The following is a 26,098-nucleotide window of genomic DNA, read 5'->3' on the forward strand; positions in this document are numbered from 1 at the left end:
TGAGAAATCTTGGAGTCATTTTTGATCAGGATATGTCATTCAAAGCGCATATTAAACAAATATGTAGGACTGCCTTTTTGCATTTACGCAATATCTCTAAAATCAGAAAGGTCTTGTCTCAGAGTGATGCTGAAAAACTAATTCATGCATTTATTTCCTCTAGGCTGGACTATTGTAATTCATTATTATCAGGTTGTCCTAAAAGTTCCCTAAAAAGCCTTCAGTTGGTTCAGAATGCTGCAGCTAGAGTACTGACGGGGACTAGCAGGAGAGAGCATATCTCACCCGTGTTGGCCTCTCTTCATTGGCTTCCTGTTAATTCTAGAATAGAATTTAAAATTCTTCTTCTTACTTATAAGGTTTTGAATAATCAGGTCCCATCTTATCTTAGGGACCTCGTAGTACCATATTACCCCATTAGAGCGCTTCGCTCTCAGACTGCGGGCTTACTTGTAGTTCCTAGGGTTTGTAAGAGTAGAATGGGAGGCAGAGCCTTCAGCTTTCAGGCTCCTCTCCTGTGGAACCAGCTCCCAATTCAGATCAGGGAGACAGATACCCTCTCTACTTTTAAGATTAGGCTTAAAACTTTCCTTTTCGCTAAGGCTTATAGTTAGGGCTGGATCGGGTGACCCTGGACCATCCCTTGGTTATGCTGCTTCAGACGTAGATTGTGGGGGGGTTCCCATGATGCACTGTTTCTTTCTCTTTTTGCTCCGTGTGCATCACTCTGCATTTAATCATTAGTGATCGATCTCTGCCGCCCTTCACGGCATGTCTTTTTCCTGGTTTTTTCCCTCAGCCCCAACCAGTCTCAGCAGAAGACTGCCCCTCCCTGAGCCTGGTTCTGCTGGAGGTTTCTTCCTGTTAAAAGGGAGTTTTTCCTTCCCACTGTTGCCAAGTGCTTGCTCATAGGGGGTCGTTTTGACCGTTGGGGTTTTTCATAATTATTGTATGGCCTTGCCTTACAATATGGAGCGCCTTGGGGCAACTGTTTGTTGTGATTTGGCGCTATATAAGAAAAAAGTTGATTGATTGATTGATCCTTGGCAGTATTTTATGTATTCTTATATAATTTTATTGCCGAATAAAATAAAATAAAATTCTGGTAGCAGTGGATTTCTGGTAGCGGCGGATCTCTCTCAGCGCCATGGTGCCGTGAGGCTTCTTCACACAGATGTTGAAGCTTCTGCAATTGTTCACCAAATGCACGTAGTGTATCACAGCGGCCACCGCGTCATAATCCAGAATGGCCGTGGGACACAAAATGACGTGACCGATACGTCACATGAAAAGCCTCTATAGAATCTAAGTAAAAAAAAATGAGGTGGGCTTCATAGATAATTGGCAAAGCTTCTGGGGAAAACCTGGTCTTGTTAGGAGAGATGGCATCCATCCCACTTTGGATGGAGCAGCTCTCATTTCTAGAAATCTGGCCAATTTTCTTAAATCCTCCAAACCGTGACTATCCAGGGTTGGGACCAGGAAGCAGAGTTGTAGTTTTACACACCTCTCTGCAGCTTCTCTCCCCCTGCCATCCCCTCATTACCCCATCCCCGTAGAGACGGTGCCTGCTCCCAGACCACCAATAACCAGCAAAAATCTATTTAAGCATAAAAATTCAAAAAGAAAAAATAATATAGCACCTTCGACTGCACCACAGACTAAAACAGTTAAATGTGGTCTATTAAACATTAGGTCTCTCTCTTCTAAGTCCATGTTAGTAAATGATATAATAATTGATCAACATATTGATTTATTCTGTCTTACAGAAACCTGGTTACAGCAGGATGAATATGTTAGTTTAAATGAGTCAACACCCCCGAGTCACACTAACTGCCAGAACGCTCGTAGCACGGGCCGAGGCGGAGGATTAGCAGCAATCTTCCATTCCAGCTTATTAATTAATCAAAAACCCAGACAGAGCTTTAATTCATTTGAAAGCTTGACTCTTAGTCTTGTCCATCCAAATTGGAAGTCCCAAAAACCAGTTTTATTTGTTATTATCTATCGTCCACCTGGTCGTTACTGTGAGTTTCTCTGTGAATTTTCAGACCTTTTGTCTGACTTAGTGCTTAGCTCAGATAAGATAATTATAGTGGACGATTTTAACATCCACACAGATGCTGAGAATGACAGCCTCAACACTGCATTTAATCTATTATTAGACTCAATTGGCTTTGCTCAAAATGTAAATGAGTCCACCCACCACTTTAATCATATCTTAGATCTTGTTCTGACTTATGGTATGGAAATTGAAGACTTAACAGTATTCCCTGAAAACTCCCTTCTGTCTGATCATTTCTTAATAACATTTACATTTACTCTGATGGACTACCCAGCAGTGGGGAATAAGTTTCATTACACTAGAAGTCTTTCAGAAAGCGCTGTAACTAGGTTTAAGGATATGATTCCTTCTTTATGTTCTCTAATGCCATATACCAACACAGTGCAGAGTAGCTACCTAAACTCTGTAAGTGAGATAGAGTATCTCGTCAATAGTTTTACATCCTCATTGAAGACAACTTTGGATGCTGTAGCTCCTCTGAAAAAGAGAGCTTTAAATCAGAAGTGTCTTGTTATATGGCTGGGGGGGCCTGGCTGCCGGTTTGTTTGTCTTTTGGTTTCCTCCCAGGTGGCGTGCATTTGGGACTGAGTGGCTGTGTTGCTGAGGCTGTCAGGACCTCACCCTGATCACCTGCGACTCGTCAGGACTCACAGCTGTGGTGCATCTGGATGGATTGGAACATGTTGGCATTTAAGACTGGAGTGCACAGTGTGTATTTGCCAGAGACTCGACCTTGTGACCAGACGGGTGAGATCGTCGTCTCGGGAGCCATCTCATCAACAGCGGATGCTGAGAACGTCCAGGTTTGATGCACAGTCTGTGAAAGAGGAGGGGGTGAGGTCTCACGCTCGTCAGCACACTTCCTGAGGTACGTTAGATTTTGTGACTAACAGTTATACAGTCAGTAAATGTGGTGTCCCTCACACCTTATTGTATTGAGCTGTTTGTTAGTCATGTATCAGCTTCCACTGCAGTGGAGTTTTGTGAACGGGATGTTCCATGCCTGCAGGTTGGGAAGCTGATCAGTAATCAAGCCAGGAAGTGTTTGCTGTTTGTACACCTTTAAGTGTTCTGTGTGTAGAGTGTGGACTCACATAATGGTTCCTTCTTTCACAGACTCGGTTGTTGCGGCCACCTGGGGGGTGTCGGCGGGGTCCTTGGGTCCGAAACAGCTTCTGGCTCCGGACCGTAGCGCTGCTGGGAGCGCACCACGCCAGGCCGCACCTTTTTGTTATATTATCACTGTTATGTATTAAATTCAGTTAGCCTTTGAACCGTGCTCTGCTTATTTCATACTGGGTCCTTCAAACGCTGGTCGGTTCTCCGAGCTGCGTCCGACACATAACATGTCTGACTCCGTGGTATAACTCACAAACTTGCAGCTTAAAGCAGATAACCCGTAAGTTGGAGAGGAAATGGCGTCTCACTAATTTAGAAGATCTTCACTTAGCCTGGAAAAAGAGTCTGTTGCTCTATAAAAAAGCCCTCCGTAAAGCTAGGACATCTTACTACTCATCACTAATTGAAGAAAATAAGAACAACCCCAGGTTTCTTTTCAGCACTGTAGCCAGGCTGACAAAGAGTCAGAGCTCTATTGAGCCGAGTATTCCTTTAACTTTAACTAGTAATGACTTCATGACTTTCTTTGCTAATAAAATTTTAACTATTAGAGAAAAAATTACTCATAACCATCCCAAAGACGTATCGTTATCTTTGGCTGCTTTCAGTGATGCCGGTATTTGGTTAGACTCTTTCTCTCAGATTGTTCTGTCTGAGTTATTTCATTAGTTACTTCATCCAAACCATCAACATGTCTATTAGATCCCATTCCTACCAGGCTGCTCAAGGAAGCCCTACCATTATTTAATGCTTCGATCTTAAATATGATCAATCTATCTTTATTAGTTGGCTATGTACCACAGGCTTTTATGGTGGCAGTAATTAAACCATTACTTAAAAAGCCATCACTTGACCCAGCTATCTTAGCTAATTATAGGCCAATCTCCAACCTTCCTTTTCTCTCAAAAATTCTTGAAAGGGTAGTTGTAAAACAGCTAACTGATCATCTGCAGAGGAATGGTCTATTTGAAGAGTTTCAGTCAGGTTTTAGAATTCATCATAGTACAGAAACAGCGTTAGTGAAAGTTACAAATGATCTTCTTATGGCCTCAGACAGTGGACTCATCTCTGTGCTTGTTCTGTTAGACCTCAGTGCTGCTTTTGATACTGTTGACCATAAAATTTTATTACAGAGATTAGAGCATGCCATAGGTATTAAAGGCACTGCGCTGCGGTGGTTTGAATCATATTTATCTAATAGATTACAATTTGTTCATGTAAATGGGGAATCTTCTTCACAGACTAAGGTTAATTATGGAGTTCCACAAAGTTCTGTGCTAGGACCAATTTTATTCACTTTATACATGCTTCCCTTAGGCAGTATTATTAGACGGCATTGCTTAAATTTTCATTGTTACGCAGATGATACCCAGCTTTATCTATCCATGAGGCCAGAGGACACACACCAATTAGCTAAACTGCAGGATTGTCTTACAGACATAAAGACATGGATGACCTCTAATTTCCTGCTTTTAAACTCAGATAAAACTGAAGTTATTGTACTTGGCCCCACAAATCTTAGAAACATGGTGTCTAACCAGATCCTTACTCTGGTTGGCATTACCCTGACCTCTAGTAATACTGTGAGAAATCTTGGAGTCATTTTTGATCAAGATATGTCATTCAAAGCCCATATTAAACAAATATGTAGGACTGCTTTTTTGCATTTACGCAATATCTCTAAAATTAGAAAGGTCTTGTCTCAGAGTGATGCTGAAAAACTAATTCATGCATTTATTTCCTCTAGGCTGGACTATTGTAATTCATTATTATCAGGTTGTCCTAAAGTTCCCTGAAAAGCCTTCAGTTAATTCAAAATGCTGCAGCTAGAGTACTAACGGGACTAGAAGGAGAGAGCATATCTCACCCATATTGGCCTCTCTTCATTGGCTTCCTGTTAACTCTAGAATAGAATTTAAAATTCTTCTTCTTACTTATAAGATTTTGAATAATCAGGTCCCATCTTATCTTAGGGACCTCATAGTACCATATCACCCCAATAGAGCGCTTCGCTCTCAGACTGCAGGCTTATTTGTAGTTCCTAGGGTTTGTAAGAGTAGAATGGGAGGCAGAGCCTTCAGCTTTCAGGCTCCTCTCCTGTGGAACCAGCTCCCAATTCGGATCAGGGAGACAGACACCCTCTCTACTTTTAAGATTAGGCTTAAAACTTTCCTTTTTGCTAAAGCTTATAGTTAGGGCTGGATCAGGTGACCCTGAACCATCCCTTAGTTATGCTGCTATAGACTTAGACTGCTGGGGGGTTCCCATGATGCACTGAGTGTTTCTTTCTCTTTTTGCTCTGTATGCACCACTCTGCATTTAATCATTAGTGATTGATCTCTGCTTTTTCCTGGTTCTCTCCCTCAGCCCCAACCAGTCCCAGCAGAATCAAATCAAATCAAATCAATTTAATTTATATAGCGCCAAATCACAACAAACAGTTGCCCCAAGGCGCTTCATATTGCAAGGCAAAAGCCATACAATAATCACAGAAAAACCCCAACGGTCGAAACGACCCCCTATGAGCAAGCACTTGGCGACAGTGGGAAGGAAAAACCCCCTTTTAACAGGAAGAAACCTCCAGCAGAACCAGGCTCAGGGAGGGGCAGTCTTCTGCTGGGACTGGTTGGGGCTGAGGGAGAGAACCAGGAAAAGACATGCTGTGGAGGGGAGCAGAGATCAATAACTAATGATTAAATGCAGAGTGGTGCATATAGAGCAAAAAGAGGTGAATAAAAGAAACAGTGCATCATGGGAACCCCCCAGCAGTCTAAGTCTATAGCAGCATAACTAAGGGATGGTTCAGGGTCACCTGATCCAACCCTAACTATAAGCTTTAGCAAAAAGGAAAGCAGAAGACTGCCCCTCCCTGAGCCTGGTTCTGCTGGAGGTTTCTTCCTGTTAAAAGGGAGTTTTTCCTTCCCACTGTCGCCAAGTGCTTGCTCACAGGGGGTAGTTTTGACCGTTGGGGTTTTTACGTAATTATTGTATGGCCTTGCCTTACAATATAAAGCGCCTTGGGGCAACTGTATGTTGTGATTTGGTGCTATATAAATAAAATTGATTGATTGATAAGTTTGGGGTTTCCATTAGATAGCATACAGAATATTTATTTTGTCTTCCTATAGTAAGTTAGCAGGGTTAACTTTAGATAGATACCTAAAACATATTACATCATAGCTTCTGTTTCTATAATAAAATAACCATATTTATAGCTTAGCCTACTAGTTATAATTTAATTTTACTACTAGTCTACAGACAAATCTTTTCCTGTATTTAGGTTTTAGAAGCTAACTCCTATAATATTATGTAGTACTATATTTCTTGTATATGTTGTTTATTACCCTTATTTTGTAAATATCACTTATATACATGCTGTCCATATTCTTGAGCCACTTGGGTGGGTAGGGAGAGGTCCCTTGGGATAAAAAAGCTTTTCAACCTACCATCCCTGGTTCTCAAGACCAGGCACCTAAGTGGCTCTACTCTACTCTATTCTACTCTTCTATTTTTAGATATTTAGATATACCTTAGTATACAGTAATATAGTTCTACCTTACAACTGGAATGTACGAGGTCTGTTAGAAAACTATCCGACCTTTTTATTTTTTGCAAAAACTATATGGATTTGAATCATGTGCGCTTGCATCAGCCAAGCTTGAACCTTTCAGGGATGATTCTATGGGGATCACACAGATTAAGGAGTGTTACAACCGGTTTAAACACAGCGCACAATGGCGGAGGGCGCACCGCGCTCCGAGCGGCGATCGACAGGCTGAAACGACCAGATCATTTCCAAACTGAATGCTGTGTTGATCTGGGACGTCATCTGACTACTACAGAAATGGCAGAAGACGTGGACACACCACTTTTTCGGCACATTCCACTGTTACAGGAGTTTTTGTCATGAAAAGACGTGCAGAGGAATTCGCGCGTTGGGACGGAGCCGCTAATGGTGCGGGACAAAAGCAACGCCGTGATGAAGCCTCACAGGACATGTTGTGGCATGTCTATGTGGCATGTATTATAGAAGACATACCTTACTAAATTTTCATGAAAACACATGGCGTAAAAAATACTCACGTCAAGTTATACTAGGCCTATTAACAAAATTTAAAAAGTGCTATAAAGATTGAAGTCTCCACATTCAACACGCATTTAAAAGGAGCCTCAGAGTGCAGCAGATTGAGTGTTACGTCCCCTAAATTATGTCATGTGACTTTTTTAAGTAAGAATGCGTCATTCGACTCCAGGGGGTTAATGTATTTATAAATTGTTTAGGTTCTTGTTATCATATGCACACTATTATGATTATGATGATGATTATTATTTATTTATTTATTTATTTGCTTCAATTTTGTAATTTAACTTTTAAATGGACCACAATGGAAATAAGTGTTTTCACTTTCTTATGTCATCAAAGTATTTTTAATGTATTTATAATTATATTATGTACTTACATTGAACTTAAAATCACTCACCACACTTACGCTTTTAATATAAATGTGACCGCAGGACCTTTGTGGCCGGGACGACGATGGGATCGAACCCGGACAGCTCGCACTAAAGACCATTCCTCTACCAGGTCAGCCAAAGGGGAAATCCCCGTTAGTCAAGCTAGCGGGAATGTCTTTTCAATCAGGATCCGGGACCTTCATCCCGCTACATATCTCCCCACCATTTTTGACTTTGTCCCAAAGTCAAAGGTGCATTTAAGCATGTTCTGTGACTATCCACATCCTGTTTGTGATGCCAGATTGGGACCACAGGACCTTTGTGGCCAGGACGGTGGTGGGATCGAACCCGGATGGCTCGCACTAAAGACCATTCCTCTACCAGGTTAGCCAAAGGGGAAATCCCCGTTAGCCAAGCTAGCGGGAACGCCTTTTCAATCAGGACCCGGGACCTTCATCCCGCTACATAAAGATAACTTACAGCCCCCTGCTGGAATGGCGTGAATCCAGAAAGTAGTTAGCAGCATGCACGGATGCAAGCGCAGCTGCTGTATTCAGGTGGTTTTAATTTGACAAACAAAGACAGTGGCAACATTGCGTTGAGGTCAGGGACAGCGGCTAAGGAGTGGCAAACTGGGGTGGTGGTCCCCATATTTAAAAAGGGGACCAGAGAGTGTGTGCCAATTACAGGGGCATCACACAACTCGCCCTACCTGGTAAACTCTACTCCAGGGTGCTAGAAAGGAGGGTTCAGCCGATAGTTGAACCTCTGACTGAAGAGGCACAATGCGGGTTCCGTCCTAGTCGTGGAAGAACCGACCAGCTCTTCACTCTTACAAGGATCCTGGAGGATGCTCGGGAGTATGCTCATCCAGCATCCAGTTTGCATGTGTTTTGTGGACTTGGAGAAGACGTATGATCGGGTACTCCGGGAGATACTGTGAGAGGTGCTGCAGAAGTATGGAGTGAGGGAGTCCCTTCTCAGGGCCAGCCAATCTCTGTACTCACAAAGCGACAGCTGTGTTCTGGTGCTTGGCAGTAAGTCGGACTCATTTCCGTTGGGGGTTGGCCTCCACCAGGGCTGTGCCTTGTCACCAATCCTGTTTGTGATATTCATGGACAGGATATCGAGGCATAGTCGGGGGGAGGGGGTTTTCCAGTTTAGTCAGCTCATGATCTCATCACTGCTTTTTGCTGATGATGTGGTCCTGTTGACTTCATCAACCTGTGACCTCCAGCACTCATTGGATGAGTTCATGTGAGTGTGGCTGAGTGTGAAGTGGCTGGGATGAGGATCAGCACCTCTAAATCTGAGGCCATGGTTCTCAGCAAGAAACCGATGGATTGCCTACTCCAGGTAGGGAATGAGGTCTTGCCCCAAGTGAAGGAGTTCAAGTACCTCTAGGTCTTATTCACAAGTGAGGGGACAATGCAGCGTGAGATTGGCTGGAGGATCAGTGCAGCAGGGACAGTATTGCATTCGCTTACCCTTCTGTACGAAAAGGGAGCTTAGCCAAAAGGCAAAGCTCTCTATCTACTGGTCAATCTTCATTCCTACTCTTACCTATGGTCAAATCATGACCGCAAGACCTAGGTCACGGATCCAAGTGGCCAAAATGGCCTTCTTAGGAGGGTGGCTGGTGTCTCCCTTAGAGATAGGGTGATAAGATCGGTCATCTGTGGGGAGCTCAGAGTAGAGCTGCTCCTTCGCATTGAAAGGAGCCAGATGAGGTGGTTTGGGCATCTGGTAAGGATGCCCCCTGGGCGCCACCCTAGGGAGGTGTTCTAGGCACGTCCATCTGGGAGGAGACCCAGGGGAAGACCCAGGACAAGGTGGAGAGATTATATCTCCACACTGGCCTGGGAATGCCTCAGGATCCCCCAGTCAGAGGTGGTCAATGTGGCCCAGGAAAGAGAAGTCTGGGGTCCCCTGGTAGAGCTGTTGCCCCCGCAACCCGATCCCGGATAAGCGGTTGAAGATAAATGAGTGAAGACAGTGGCTGAAGACACTGAAACCATGAAACATTTCACTTATGGTGCCAACATGAAACTTAAGTTGCTCATGGAAATAGCAACATGAGACTTATATAAACTGAGTAAATGACAAGCTACAAAAACACAATAAATCAATAACACGAACAACATTGTTAAACTAACATGAACCACAACAACATTTAAAATCTCTAAACCTTGAACTCCCATGGTGCATTCCAGTGCAATGTCCATTGTTTATTGGTTAGCTAAAATTGCTCATTTCTCTAAAAATATTTCTTATCAACTTTCTGTTTTTGCAGTGTTCATCCTTGACCCGAAATACATAAGCATCCAAAACAGTAAATGTCAGCTCTCCCCAGTTTTTGCGTGATCGAAGCCATGCACACAGAGGCCACTTGGCTGTTATGATATAGATGATGATGATGGAACAGTATATGAAACCTTTATCATCAACAGGTTTATTTTTATGTTTTATTTCATTTATATTGCGCCAAATCACAACAAAGTTGCCTCTAGGCGCTTCACACAAGTAAGGTCTAACCTTACCAACCCCTAGAGTAAGCACACAGGTGACAGTGGTAAGGAAAAACTCCCTCTGAGACCAGACTCAAAGGGGCAACCCTCTGCTTGGGTCATTCTAACATTTACAAGGTTTTGCAAAGTTTTACAAAGGTGAAGAAACAGAAGACAGGGAATCTAACAACATAATAATATAAAGAAGATGAGAAGTCCACACAGGCATCAGCACAACAGGCAGGGGTCATCTGGCATTCCTCACGCCATCAGTGCACCTGTCCCATGCAACAGGGCCACCCTCAAATGCAGACTACAGCACACAGCACCCGCCTCAGGCCATGCATCTCACAATCAGTCTGGTCCCCTGTGGTTTGGATTCATCAACCCTACATCCCATGTGACATCGTCTGTACCTCAGACAGGGAGAGAAAAAATATTTATGTTTCTTTGATGTTCCCATCATTACTGTTACTAGGTGGCTTGTATGCAGTTCATCAACATCGTGGTCCATTCAGTGGAAGATATGAACTTTAGAGTCCATCTGCAATACGACTTCACCAAACTGAACCTGGATGAGCACTTGGAGGTATCAGCCACACAAACAGATGAACACTGACTCCATATCTGTCTTCAACTACTAAATTATTCAATAAAGGATGTCAAATAGAAAGTAACTCTGCATCCTTTCCACAAGGAATTTTTCAGTTTTCACCTGTTTCCTTAATGTCCAAGTGTAGTAGACATGAGCAATGGAAGTACACATCCACCTGTCTCACCTGCCTAACAGAGTCTGAAGCACACAGAGAGTGACAGGCTGCAAGTGCAGATCCAAGCCTACTTAGACAACGTGTTCGATGTTGGGACACTGCTGGAAGATGCTGAAACAAAAACGGCTGCGCTAGAGCGAGTTGAGGAACTTGAGGAGAACCTAACAACAGTAAGAAAACAATGATAGACAGATAGACAGACAGAGTTGTATGTCTTATGGATTTGTGCAATCTTGTGTAGATGTCGGAGCGTCTGCTGGATGTGGAGAATGAAGCAATGCAGAAAATTGTTGAATTAGAGAAACAGTTGATGCAAACCAACAAGGAGCTGGACAACCTTCGGGTCAGTGGTGTTCCTGTACATACTACCATTACCCCAAATGTATTGTGTAGCAAAGCATTACTTACAGCAGTGGAGATTTGAGGGGGTTGAATAACCCTAACACTGCCCCCCCACCCCCATGCCCAAAAGCTGCCAACCAAAGGTGTGATAAAATACGGTAGCACAGACTGATTGAACACTGATGAATACAGAATTGGAAGAATTCCACTGTTTGAAACAAAATGAAAAGTCTGTGACAACATTGGATGGATTGTGTACCAGCATCTAAAGCATTAGCAAGCTGCCCATTTGACAGACTTGTGGCACATTGGGCCAGAAAGATAAATCACAGCTTATAAGGGGCTTAGTTTGCCTGCACAAAATCATCAGATCTGTTTAAAAAGGTGCAGAGTTGAAGCATTATTGTGAGAAATAAATGCATAGAAGACTATGAGTGAATACCTGATGGGGAAAAGCCTTAGTACGCATCATTTAAGATCTGAAAAAAATCCAAACATTTCAGAGGGACAAGTCCCCAGATCTCCACACAGCCGGACGGCTGCCTCCACCAACCACTCACTTCTTTCTGGGCAGAATCCTGAACGTGAAAAAGAATAAATAAATCTCCAAAGTTGTCCAACTAACATATATTTAGTGAAATAAGACCTGAGGCAGCAACATCATTGTGAAGGCACATTTTGAAGATTCTTTATGTTTTTTCTTATTTCCACAAATGCAGTTGATTTCTTCTTACTGTTAATGTTTCATGTACAGGAAGTGTATGCTAGCACCAATTCACAGGTCCACACACTGCGGCGGATGGTTCGGGAAAAGGATCAGACAATCCGTCATCAAAGCCGTCTGGATCGTCACTCACAGGAGCCGCAGCAGGCAGGATGTCTTGGCGTCACTCAGCACCAGCGAGAAGAGGGCGATGGGGGAGTCGAGGATTTCACTTCCCTTCCTCTCTGCCCCAAAGTTTCCTCAAGGTAAAACATTTGAAACAGATCAACATTCAGTGATGACTCCACCTATAATTTATCTATTACACATCAAAGTGAATTTACAAACTTGATGTTTTTTCACATAGGCAGTGAGTGAATTTCCAGACTCATTTGTCAAACCACTATTGTGGAGTAATCCAGCTCCAAAGTCAGTTTCACCAAATTCACTTTAATCATATCATCACCTTTCTAAGTCACGTTTTCATGTTTTTGAGAAAACACAAAGGAAAACACAAGCGCTTCAGTGGCTGAGCAGAGTTTCATTTTCCTGAAGCAGTCGCCATTTTGAAAAGCTTCTAAAATTGCCTAAGTGACATACTCTTTTGACTTAGGCAAAATAATATGGCCTAAGTGACACTCTTGAGATACGCACTTATACAACTGGGGTGGAATTCATGATCTCCTCAACTGAAGATTTAAGTGATTTTACCACAGGTGGCCAGCATCATAGGAAGATGATTTAGGCAAAAAAATAAAATAAAATAAATAATAATAATAACATTAACAATAATAATTAATAATAAATCACTTTTGAAAAAAAATGACTTAGGCCATTATTTTAGGAATTTGAAAATTCCTAAAAAATGTCCTAAATTTCCTAAATTTCATATTTTAGGAATATGAAAGTCAGATGTTTGCATGTGGGTGGGTATTTGTGTTCACCTCATCTCATGGCACATGCATGCTGCCACCCCCACACAAATTCAGGACACAAATTCTGGCCAAAAATCTGCAATGTGAACAGGACTTAAGTCTCTGATATCATTAATCTGGAGGTTTTTTCCCTCAAATATTTTAAAAGAAAGGACATTGCACAGTTCTACCCTTTTTGTACTGCAATAGCATGTACAGAAAGGGCATTGGGCTGCCTTTATAACCAGTAATGGAGTGAGTTATTTTTGATTGATTAATGGTGAGTCCGTTTTTCTAGCCCTGAAACTTTGGCCTATCGCAGTGAGGGACCAGGTATGGGTGGAGCTCCAGGTGTGCCGACTCCACCACCTCTGCCTCCTCCACCACCAGGTATCAGTATGTGGCCGCTGCCAAACTATGAAAATATTGATAACAGTAACTGATACTATCACTAGTGTCAACTTCTTCTTCTTTGTCTTTCGGCTGTTCCCGTTAGGGGTCACCACAGCAGGTCAGTCGTTTCCATCTCACCCTGTCCTCTGTATCTTCCTCTGTTACAGCAACCACCTGCATGTCCTCCCTCAGCACATCCATAAACCTCCTCTTTGGCCTCCCCGTTCTCCTCCTGCCTGGTGGCTCCATCCTCAGCATCCTTCTCCCTATATACCCTGGGTCCATCCTCTGCACATGTCCAAACCATCTCAATCTCGCCTCTCTGACTTTGTCTCCAAACTGTCCCACCTGAGCTGTCCCTCTGATATGTTCATTCCTAATCTTGTCCATTCTTGTCACTCCCAAAGAGAATGTCAACATCTTCAGCTCTGCCTGCTGTCTTTTTGTTAGTGCCGCCGTCTCTAAGCTGTCCAACATAGCTGGTCTCACTACTGTCTTGTAAACTTTCCCCTTCACTCTTGCTGATATTCTTCGGTCACAAATCACTCCTGCCACCTTTCTCCACCCATTCCACCCTGCCTGCACTTTCTTCTTCACCTCTCTACCACACTCTCCATTACTTTGAACAGTTGACCCCAAATATTTAAACTCATCTACTTTCACCACTTCTACTCCTTGTAAATGCACTATTCCACTGGGCTCCCTCTCATTCACACACATGGACTCAGTCTTGCTTCTACTGACTTTCATTCCCCTTCTCTCCAAAGCATATCTCCACCTCTTCAGACTAGACTCAACTTGCTCTCTACTCTCACTACAGATCACAATGTCATCTGCAAACATCATAGTCCATGGGGACTCCTGTCTGATCTCATCCATCAACCTGTCCATCACCACTGCAAACAAGAAAGTACTCAGAGCTGATCCTTGGTGTAATCCCACCTCCACCTTGAATGAGTCTGTCATTCCTACTGCACATCTCACCGCTGTCACGCTATTCTTGTACATGTCCTGCACTACCCTAACATACTTCTCTGCCACTCCAGACTTCCGCATACAATACCACAACTCTTCTCTTGGCACCCTATCATAAGCTTTTTCTAAGTCCACAACCACACAATTTAACTCTTTCTGGCCTTCTCTGTACTGCTCCAACAGTATTCTCAGAGCAAACATTGCATCTGTAGTGCTCTTTCTCAGCATGAAACCATATTGCTGCTCACAGATCTTCACCTGTTTTCTAAGTTTAGCTTCTACTATTCTTTCCCATAACTTCATGCTGTGGCTGATCAACTTTATGCCTCTGTAGTTACTGCAGCTCTGCACATCACCTTTGTTCTTGAAAATAGGAACCAGCACACTTTGTCTCTACTCCTCAGGCATCCTCTCACTTTCCAAGTTTTTATTAAACAATCTGGTTAGAAACTCTACTGCCATCTCTCCTAGACATTTCCATGCCTCCACTGGAATGTCATCTGGACCAACTGCCTTTCCACTCTTCATCCTCTTCATAGCAGCCCTCACTTCTTCCTTACTAATCTCTTGTACTTCCTGATTTACTCTCACCACATCATCCAGCCTTTTCTCTCACTCATTTGCTTCATTCATCAGCTCTTCACAATATTCCCTCCACCTTCTCAGCACACACTCCTCACTTGTCAGCACATTACCATGTGTATCTTTTACCACCCTAACCTGCTGCACATCCTTTCCAGCTCTGTCCATTTGTCTGGCCAATTGGTACAAGTCCTTTTCTTCTTCCTTACTATTCAACTTCTTGTACAGTTCGCAATATGCCTTTTCCTTCGCTTTTGCCACTTCTCTTTTCGCCTTACGTCGCATCTCCTTCTACTCCTGTCTACTTTCTTCATCTCTCCGACCATCCCAAAACTTTTTCGCCAACCTCTTTCTCCTTATGCTTTCCTGGACCTCTTCATTCCACTACCAAATCAAATCAAATCAATTTTATTTATATAGCACCAAATCACAACAAACAGTTGCCCAAAGGCGCTTTAAATTGTAAGGCAAGGCCATACAATAATTACAGAAAAACCCCAACGGTCAAAACGACCCCCTGTGAGCAAGCACTTGGCAACAGTGGGAAGGAAAAACTCCCTTTTAACAGGAAGAAACCTCCAGCAGAACCAGGCTCAGGGAGGGGCAGTCTTCTGCTGGGACTGGTTGGGGCTGAGGGAGAGAACCAGGAAAAAGACATGCTGTGGAAGGGAGCAGAGATCAATCACTAATGATTAAATGCAGAGTGGTGCATACAGAGCAAAAAGAGAAAGAAACACTCAGTGCATCATGGGAACCCCCCAGCAGTCTAAGTCTATAGCAGCATAACTAAGGGATGGTTCAGGGTCACCTGATCCAGGCCTAACTATAAGCTTTAGCAAAAAGGAAAGTTTTAAGCCTAATCTTAAAAGTAGAGAGGGTGTCTGTCTCCCTGATCTGAATTGGGAGCTGGTTCCACAGGAGAGGAGCCTGAAAGCTGAACGCTCTGCCTCCCATTCTACTCTTACAAACCCTAGGAACTACAAGTAAGCCTACAGTCTGAGAGCGAAGTGCTCTATTGGGGTGATATGGTACTATGAGGTCCCTAAAATAAGATGGGACCTGATTATTCAAAACCTTATAAGTAAGAAGAAGAATTTTAAATTCTATTCTAGAATTAACAGGAAGCCAATGAAGAGAGGCCAATATTGGTGAGATATGCTCTCTCCTTCTACCAAGGCTCCCTGTCTTCCTTCCACTGTCCAGATGTCATACCCAGTACTGTCCTAGCTGTCTCCCTCACCACATCTTCAGTACTTTTCCAGTTGTCCAAAATTGCTTGCCCTCCAACCAGTGCTTCTCTCACCTGCTCATTAAATTTTGCACAACAGTCTTCCTCCTTCAGCTTCCACCATCTGATTCTTTGTTGAGCTCTCACTCTTTTTTTCTTGTTTACCTCTAAAGTCATCCTACAAACAACCATCCTATGCTGTCTAACGACACTCTCTCCTGTCACAACCTTACAGTCTGTGATTTCTTTTAGCTTGCATCTCCTACACAGAATGTAGTCAACCTGTGTGCACCTTCGTCCACTCTTATATGTCACCCTGTGCTCCTCCCTTTTCTTAAAGTAGGTGTTCACCACAGCCATTTCCATCCTTTTTGCAAAATCAACTACCATCTGTCCTTCCCCATTCCTATTCTTGATACCATATCTACCCATTACTTCCTCATCAGCTCTGTTCCCTTCACCAACATGCCCATTGAAGTCTGCTCCTATCACCACTCTTTCATGCTTGGGCACACTCTCCACCACCTCATCTAACACACTCCAGAAATGTTCTTTCTCCTTCATGTCACAACCTACCTGTGGGGCATATGCACTGATGATATTCATCATCACCCCTTCAATTTCCAACTTAACACTTGCTTAACCTCCAACACACTTTAATATACTCTTCCTTTAAAATGACCCCAACACCATTTTTCTTCCTGTCCTCACCATGGTACAACAACTTGTACCCACCGCCGATGCTCCTGTGCTTACTTCCCTTCCACTTGGTCTTTTGCACACACAATATGTCTATCACTAGTGTCAACTGTTGGTGTAATTATTACTGTGTGATGCTGCAGACACTAATAATGAGAGTGAGTAGTACTATTCCCCATACCCTCTTTCACTGTGTACTGCTTGTAGTCATGTTGGATATTTTGACCATTGGATTAGTGGATTACAGATATGCAAGGATGGAGTGGGGGATTGGGCCACAAATGGCAGACCACCACTCCATGAATTACCCACTGAGGTATACAGCAGAATTGCCAGTGTGAAATTAACACAGACTTTTAAATGAACACTAGAAATTGTCTGTGTATACACTTTTTTCAGTTGCTAATAATACTGCAAACCTGGTGCCCTTGAAACTAAATACTGTTGTTGTTAACAGTCGCTAACTAATACCCACAATAGATATCTTTTTTTTTTTTTTTTTTTTTACAGGGTAGCTCACATTAACCATGGGATGCTTTCCAAAGAGGCCCTCACACAAAAAAATATAGGTGTCAAACATAGCATGTACAAGGCATACACCACAAGAATACTGCTTATATGTAAAAAGATTATCGATAAGTGACGGCTTCACCAATAATAAATGGTAAATGGACTGCATTTATATGCTACCATTAGGTGGTGCCACTGTAGGGCTGGGCGATAGGACATAAAATTCATATTACAGTATAAATTGAATCCCTTCACAGTAACAGTATATATCGCGATATAAACTTAAGTGTAAAAATTATAATGAAGTGTTGCTGAATGGGTCATATAGTAAATGGACTGCATTTATATCTCACTTTTCCATCTGCATCAGACGCTCAAAGCGCTTTACAATTATGCCTCACATTCACCCCGATGTCAGGGTGCTGCCATACAAGGCGCTCACTACACACCGGGAGCAACTAGGAGATTAAAGACCTTGCCCAAGGGCCCTTAGTGATTTTCCAGTCCGGCTGGGATTTGAACCGAGGATCTTCTTGTCTCAAGCCCAACGCCTAAACCAGTAGACCATCACCTCCCCCAACCCTCCCAAATGATGCTGCTAATACAATTACAAGTAGCAAGTAAAACTGGTATGCTCAGTATCAAGAATAACTTTCTAACATTAATCTGCTAATTGCTGCTGTTGTCTTTTATTTGATTACATTTTGTTAGTACAGTACAACATATTCATGGAACCCAAAATCACAAAAAGTTCAGAAACTACAGAAAATGCAAATAAATAAATAAATTAATAAATAAATAAAAATAAAATGAAGCTGTGATTTTTGCATTCACTTTGACTTCAAATTCATTGCAGTCAGTATGAACTCAAGATACTTCAGGCATAATTTCAGGCAAACACTGTAGCATTCCCCAAACAAGTGCATGCTGATTTACTAACAAAGCACACTGAAAATTACATCTTTCAAATGTGAAAAATATTGTATATTAACAAATAGGTGAGGTTTGCACAGTCAACATGATTTAACAAGGCCAAAATTAAATTTTGTGGGTGCCAATAGTGTTTTTTGCATTTTTGAAACCTTGGCATTAACTTATTGTACAACCCCAATTCCAGTGAAGTTGGGACATTGTGTAAAATGTAAATAAAAACAGAATACAATGATTTTCAAATCCTCTTCAACCTATTTTCAATTGAATATAGGTTGACAAAAACAACAAATTTTATCAGTTTGAACATTAAATATCTTTTCTTTGTGGTGTATTCAATTGAATATAGGTTGACAAAAACAACAAATTTAATCAGTTTGAACATTAAATATCTTTTCTTTGTGGTGTATTCAATTGAATATAGGTTGAAGAGGATTTGAAAATCATTGTATTCTGTTTTTATTTACATTTTACACAATGTCCCAACTTCATTGGAATTTGGGTTGTAGTATGGCACTCTATGGTTAAATCTGCATGGAGTAGACACTTCTCAAAAACTGAGTGTGCAAGAAGAAGAGTGAGGAAAGCCATCAAGACACCCAGACAACCCAGAAGAAGTTACAGGCTTATGTGGCTGTGATTGGAGAAAGTATGCACAGTGCAAATTTTGTATTTTTCATCACCACTCTAACCTTCATGATGGAGTAGAGTGGAGAAGGATATTCTTTCACCAAAATAGATCAAATCTTGGCTTGTATCTCAGATATACCTTCTTGCAATTTATAGCTAAACTTTCTGGTCCTCTTTTTAAGAAAATCCTCCTCTATACCAATTTATCATGAAGCTATATAACTCAACACAGATTTACCATAGAGTGCCTTACTGTTTGTATTTCTTCATAACTGATGTCCAAGATGTATTCAGTGGCAGCTTTACCATCAGAGAAAATAAAGCGTTTCATCCACAACAACCACAAAAGACTCCAAGCTGTCATTGATGTTAAAGGAGACAACACATGGTATTAAGAACAGGGGGTTGTAAACTTTTGATCAGGGTCATTTGGGTAGTTTTTGTTGTCATTATGATTTAAAAAGAAAAACACAGTTGTTTGACAATACATGTCTTCATCCAACCGCCAGCCATGAGTGAAACAAAAGTTTTGTGTTATCATTCATATTCTCTGAAAAATGGAGGGGGAAAAAAATCTAAAATTCTGTCAGGGTATGTAAACTTCTGAACACAGCTGTATGGACTGTGAGTTGAATCCACCTACCGGAAGAAACAGAATAGAGCAAAAAGACCTTTCGACAAGACTTGTCAGTGAATCACTGACATTTTATTTGTCTGTTAGTTTGTTCACCTTAAATTTGGAAGATTTTTCATCTGATTGACATGAATAAGGTGAAAGCATGCAGAGTGGTGGTGTCTATAGTTGTATATTTTTTGGAGTGGTTCCAATGATATTTACCATTTGGGTCAAATTTCACAAATTTTTGGAAAATAAATTAAAGGCCACCTGGTGGCAAATATTGGAAATACATCTGCGGTGTCAGTCATTGAGTAGGTGCATGTCAGCATTCGGGGATTGTTCACAGCCACACAGAGGAAGTCTCAACACCGCAGGCAACAAGCAGCATTGTGTTAATAATCACCTTTTACATTTCGTCGTTACAAAAGGCATCTGTTCTGGTAAAATACTTGTGAAGTTTGCATGGTTTCCTCCTGACTCCATGTTGTGAAGGTTTGCGAACTTTTCTGCCAAAGATATTTGATCCATGATCGAAATCTAATTAATATGCGGACTGCAAAAACTTTTAAAATACAATGGGATAGGAAGGCGCCCCCTCGAACTGCCTCCTTATCGTGGTGGGGGAGTTTGCATACCCGGATGATCCTAGGAGCTATGTTGTCAGAGCTTTTGTGCCCCTGGTAGGGTCTCCTAAGGCAAACAGGTCCTAGGTGACGGGTCAGACTAAGGGCAGTTCAGAAGCTCCCATGACCAGTACAAAATCAAGGACCGAGACGTCGCCCGGTATGGCAGAGCCGGGGCCTCACCCTGGAGCCAGGCCTGGGGTTGGGGCTCACGCATGAGTGCCTGGTGGTCAGGCCTTAGCCCATGGTGCTTGGCCGGGCTCAGCCCGAAAGAACAACATGGGCCCACCCTCCTGTGGGTTCACTACATGCAGAGGGGGCAATAGGGGTTGGGAGCAGAGAGGATTGGGTGGCATTCAAGGGCAGGTGGCCCGGCGGCCCGGTCCGTGCTCACAGCCCCTAGCTTTTGGGACTGGAATGTCACCTTGCTGTTGGGGGAAGGAGCCTGAGCTTGTGCGGGAGGTTGAGAGATACCGACAAGAGACAGTCGGGCTCACCTCCACGCACAGCTTGGGCTCTGGTACCCAACTCCTGGAGAGGGGCTGGATGCGCCACTTCTCTGGTGTTGCCCACGGGGAGAGGTGGAGAGCTGGGGTAGCATTGCTTATTGCTCCCCAGCTCAGTCGCCATGTGTTGGAGTTGACCCCAGTGAATGAGAGGGTTGCGTCCCTATGCCTTCGGGTCGGGGTCAGGTCTCTCACTGTTGTCTCGGCCTACGGACTGAGCAGCAGTGCAGAGTACCTGACCTTCTTGGAGTCCCTGGGAGGGGTACTAGATAGTGCTCTGACTGGGGACTCCATTGTTCTCCTGGGGTATTTCAATGCCCACGTGGGCGGTGACAGTGAGACCTGGAGGGGGGGTGATCGGGAAGCACGGCCTCCCCGATCTGAACTGGAGTGGTGATCAGTTGTTGGACTTCTGTGCTAGTCACAGTTTGTCCATCACGAACACCATGTTCAAGCACAAGTGTGTCCATAAGTGCACGTGGCACCAGGGCACTCTAAGCCAGAGGTTGATGATCAACTTTATACATCCACTGGGATGGGAGGAAGCCAGTCAGACCTGGCAGGCCCAAACGTATCGTGAGCGTCTGCTGGAAACAACTGGCAGAACCCTGTGTCAGCGAGGTCTTCAACTCCCACCTCCAGGAGAGCTTCTCCCAGATCCCAGGGGAGGTTGGAGACATGGAGTCTGAGTGGACCATGTTCTCCACCTCCATTGTCGATGCGGCTGCTCGTAGTTGTCGTCGCAAGATCTCTGGTGCCTGTCGTGGCAGCAATCCCGAACCCGGTAGTGGATACCGGAAGTAAGGGATGCCATCAAGCTGAAGGAGGAGTCCTACTTGTCTTTGTTGGTAAGTGGGACCCCGGAGGCAGCTGACAGATACCAGCAGGCCAAGCATGCTGCAGCCTGTGTGGTTGCAGATGCAAAAACCCGGGTCTGGGAGGAGTTCGGGGAGGCCATGGAGGAGGACTATCGGTCAGCCTCAAAGAAATTCTGGCAAACCGTCCGACGCCTCAGGAGGCGGAAGCAGCTCTCCACCGGCACTGTATACGGTGTGGGTGGGGAGCTGTTGACCCTGACTGGGGATGTTGTCGGGCAGTGGAAGAAATACTTCGAGGATCTCCTCAATCCCATCGTCACGCCTTCCGAAGAGGAAGCAGGGACTGGGGACTCAGAGGTGGACTTATCCATTGCCCAGGCCGAAGTCACCCAGGTGGTCAGAAAGCTCCTCGGTGGCAAGGCTCCTGGGGTGGATAAAATCTGTCCTGAGTACCTTCAGTCTCTGGATGTTGTGGGACTGTCTTGGTTGACATGCCTCTGCAAGATCGCGTGGTGGTCGGGGACAGTGCCTCTGGATTGGCAGACCGGGGTGGTGGTCCCTCTGTTTAAGAAGGGGGACCGGAGGGTGTGTTCCAACTATAGGGGGATCACACTCCTCAGCCTCCACGGTAAGGTCTATTCTCGAGTACTGGAGAGGAGATTTCGACCAATAGTCGAACCTCGGATTCAGGAGGAGCAGTGTGGTTTCCGTCCTGGTCGCGGCACACTGGACCAGCTCTACACCCTCCATCGGGTGCTCGAGGGTTCATGGGAGTTCGCCCAACCAGTCCACATGTGCTTTGTGGATCTGGAGAAGGCATTTGACTGTGACTCTCGGGGCACCCTGTGGGGGGTGCTCTGGGAGTACGGGGTCCGGGGTCCTTTGCTAAGGGCTATCCGGTCCCTGTATGACTGCAGCAGGAGCTTGGTTCGCATTGCCGGTAGTAAGTCAAATCTGTTTCCAGTGCACGTTGGCCTCCGCCAGGGCTGCCCTTTGTCACCGGTTCTGTTCATTACCTTTATGGACAGAATTTCTAGGCGCAGCCAGGGTGTAGAGGGGGTCCAGTTTTGGAACCACAGAATTTCATCTCTGCTGTTTGCGGACGATGTGGTTCTGTTGGCTTCATCAAATCAGGACCTTCAGCATGTACTGGAACGGTTTGCAGCCGAGTGTGAAGTGCCCGGGATGAAAATCAGCACCTCCAAATCCGAGGCCATGGTTGTTGACCGGAAATAGGTGCCTTCCCCTCTTCAGGTCGGTGGAGTGTCCTTGCCTCAAGTGGAGGAATTTAAGTATCTCGAGGTCTTGTTCACGAGCAAGGGATGGATGGAGCATGAGATCGACAGATGGATCGGTGCAGTGATGCTGTCGCTGTATCGGCCAGTCATGGTGAAGAGAGAGCTGAGCAGGGGGGCAAAGCTCTCGATTTACCGATCGATCTATGTTCCGACCTTCACCTATTGTCATGAGATTTGGCTCATGGCCGAAAGAACGAGGTTGTGAGTACAAGCAGCCGAGATGAGTTTCCTCCGCAGGGTGTGGAGCTCTGTCATTTTGGAGGAGCTTGGAGTCGAGCCGCTGCTCCTCCACTTTGAAAGGATCCAGCTGAGGTGGCTCAGGCATCTTTTCCGGATGTCCCCTGGACGCCTTGCTGAAGAGGTGTTCCGGGCACGTCCCATTGGGAGGAGGCCCCGGGGAAGACCCAGGACACGCTGGAGGGACTACATCTCTCGGCTGGCTTGGGAACGCCTCAGAGTTCCCCCCGGAGGAGCTGGGGGAGGTGTGTGTGGATCGGGAGGTCTGGGCAGCTTTGCTTGAGCTGCTGCCCCCGCGACCCAACTCCGGATAAAGTGGTAGAAAATGGATGGATGGGAGAGGAAGAACAGAAAACGTAAAAGTGACAAATCACAGCATTTGCGTATAGTAAGCCATGAATATCAGAAATACACCACATTCAGTCAAGTGTCACCAAAAAGCCGCTGCAAAAAAACAGTACTTTTTTTACCGTGATTAAAAACTGCGCAGTTAAATGCGCTATAAATGTGTCAGTGTGTCAGTTTTTCACGCCACATTGGAGCCCTTAAAAAGCGACATAAAACACTGATGATAGCTTCTTCACATGTCCATCAAATTTTAGATGAGAATCTAAAATAACACCTTTTTGTGATAGATGGTGCTGGCTGGTGTCTCTGCTGTCATCGGAGCCTCCTCTCCACCCACCAGGCCTCTCTTCTCTTCTGCTTCCCTAATGATGGTTCTGGTGGTGGTCTGCCAGCCTGCGCAGTCTACAACTGCCACCTCCAGATCCACAGGGTTGAAGCCACCTGCCCTCAGATTGCATTTGCAAACGTCTTTGAAGCAAAGCACAGGTCGTCCTGTTGCTCTCAAGCCTGTGGCCAGCTCCCCGTACAGTATATCCTTTGAAATGCGGCCATCCTCCATTCACCTGACAAGACAAAGCCAGTGCAGGCATCTCTGAGTCAGCATGGCATACATGTTGCGCATCCCTGCCTCTACCCAGCACAGGTGATGCTAAGCAGTCTTCTGACGCTGCACATGTGAAAGGCGTTCAGAGTGTCCATGCTTCACTCCTGTGGAAGAGAGTGCTCAGCACGCATGCCTGATACACCCTCATCTTGGTATCAGTCATGAGCATGGTGTTGTCCCAGACTCTCTTATTCAGGTGGGCCATTGCTATCGCTGCCTTGCTGATCCTCAAGTTCAGCTCAGCATCCAGGGAGAGGTTTCTGGAGATGGTGGAACCCAGGTAAGTGAATCGCTCCACCATTTCCAGGGTGTGGTCAGCGATGGAGATGCAGGGATTGCTGCTAATGTCCTGGCCCATGACTTGGGTGTTCTTTAGGCTTATGTTAATCCAAAACTCACTGCAGGCATCTGCAAAGCTGAAAGCTTTCTTCATGCCATCGTACATGGCACGGATGTTGCCACAGTACGCCAATGTCCGGATGTCCTGACACAGCTCTAACCAGTACTGGCTGGAGCATCTCTAGGCTGTCTGCTGGGCATTTCTCTGGACTGCACGTAGAGCAGCAAGTCTTCTTTGAGGGCTCTTTCTTACATGAGGAGAGAAGCTCACTTGGCAGCAAGGACAGGTTCCATCTTGACAATTCCTGCCTCAAACCAGTCCTCACTCCTCCTCTCTCTTCCCAAAAGTGTCTGAGGCAGCCTGGTACACAGCATCATGGACGTGGTTCCACCGTGATTTGGTGTGGTTGGGCGATTCCCAAGGGCACTATCACTGGCTCTGGCAAAGTGCTGGCAATATGGGATGCCACTCCGGATTTTCTCTCAGGGTTTACTTCCTTAGCCCTTGCCATTCCTGTGACACCACAAGGCAGTGGTACTATTTACCCATAGATGCGGGTTTTGTTTTGAGGGCAGCAGGGGGTTGAGCCACATGCTAGTGGGCCTGCAGATTGCACACACTTCACGTGTCAACCAACCATTGACTACCACTGCTGACTGGTTGTGCTAATGAATCAATAATGATAACACTCCACCAATTGTTGTTGCTGCACCAGACTCCTCCAACATATCAGCATGAATGATAATTACTTTGTAATTAGCATCACTGTTACAATCACCTGTTTTTTGTCATTTCTTTGTGCCCATAAAGTGTCCAATGGGCCATATCCTGCTCCTCCTCCTCCTCCACCTCCTCCTCCTCTTCCTCCTCCTCCCTGCCGGATTAGTGAGCTTTCTTCCTCTGTCCCTATACCCCCGCCTCCTCCTCCTCCTGTGGCTCCACCTCTTCCTGGACCAGGAGGTTCGCCAACAGTCATCTTCAGCTCTGGACTGGCAGGTAAAGATGCAGTTACAAAATGCTTGTAAATGTATATGGGAGAAACAGCAGATAATTTTTCAATTTATATATCGCCAAATCACAACAGACTTGCCTCAAGGCTCTTCACACAAGTAAGATCTAACCTTACTAACCCCCAGAGCAGCAGTGGTAAGGAAAAACTCCTTCTGAGAAAGGAACCTCAAGCAGACCAGACTCAAAGGGGTGACCCTCTGCTTGGGCCATGATACAGACATAAAGTACAGAACAATTCACAAAACGAATATACAGGAAATGCTGTTGGTGCATAAGACAGGAGGGTCACAAACACCACACCCATGTCTGGATGGAGCTGCACCTTAAACAGACATATAAAAAAAAAAACAGAATCAGGCATCAGTAAGACAACAAATACAGTATAATTTGTCAGCATTAAACAACAAGAAAAACATGAAATACTAAGGTGGTCACCGGCCACTAGCCCTAAGCTTCACTAAAAGACCCAGAATTTAGGTAAAGCTGAGGCCGCGGCACGCTCAGTTTCCTAATAAAATGAATTAAAACAGCAAAAAGAGTAGAACTATACTATGCCAGTATGCTAGCCATACGAAAGGGAAAATAAGTGCATCTTAAGTTTGGACTTGAAAGTCTCTAAGACTCGTATTGATGCAAGGAGATCATTCCACAGAACAGGGGCATGATAAGTGAAAGCTCTGTGACCCGCAGACTTCTTATTCACCTTAGGGACACAAAGTAGTCCTGCACCCTGAGAACGCAAAGCCCGGGCCTGTACGTAAGGTTTAATTAGGTCAGCTAGGTAGGGAGGTGCCAGTCCATGAACAATTTTATAGACTTGTATCAGAACCTTAAAATCTGATCTCACTGGGAGAGGAAGCCAGTGAAGAGAT

General features: G+C 44.5%; 1 protein-coding gene across 3 annotated transcripts in view; it reads left to right on the forward strand.

The window, feature by feature from the left end:
* The window catches only part of fmnl2b (formin-like 2b), a 360,828-nt gene that overhangs the window by 159,968 nt on the left and 174,762 nt on the right, over window positions 1–26,098 (forward strand). For 2 of the 3 annotated variants that reach the window (XM_034179825.1, XM_034179807.1), the window contains 6 exons: window positions 10,625–10,735; window positions 10,937–11,086; window positions 11,158–11,259; window positions 12,013–12,227; window positions 13,174–13,271; window positions 25,026–25,211. In XM_034179825.1, the coding sequence (XP_034035716.1) occupies window positions 10,625–10,735; window positions 10,937–11,086; window positions 11,158–11,259; window positions 12,013–12,227; window positions 13,174–13,271; window positions 25,026–25,211 (862 nt within the window). The remainder of the gene's footprint in view (window positions 1–10,624; window positions 10,736–10,936; window positions 11,087–11,157; window positions 11,260–12,012; window positions 12,228–13,173; window positions 13,272–25,025; window positions 25,212–26,098) is intronic. The other variant, XM_034179816.1, reaches the window with a different exon arrangement.

The sequence above is a fragment of the Thalassophryne amazonica genome, chromosome 1 (genome assembly GCF_902500255.1).
Source record: "Thalassophryne amazonica chromosome 1, fThaAma1.1, whole genome shotgun sequence".
NCBI lineage: Eukaryota > Metazoa > Chordata > Actinopteri > Batrachoidiformes > Batrachoididae > Thalassophryne > Thalassophryne amazonica.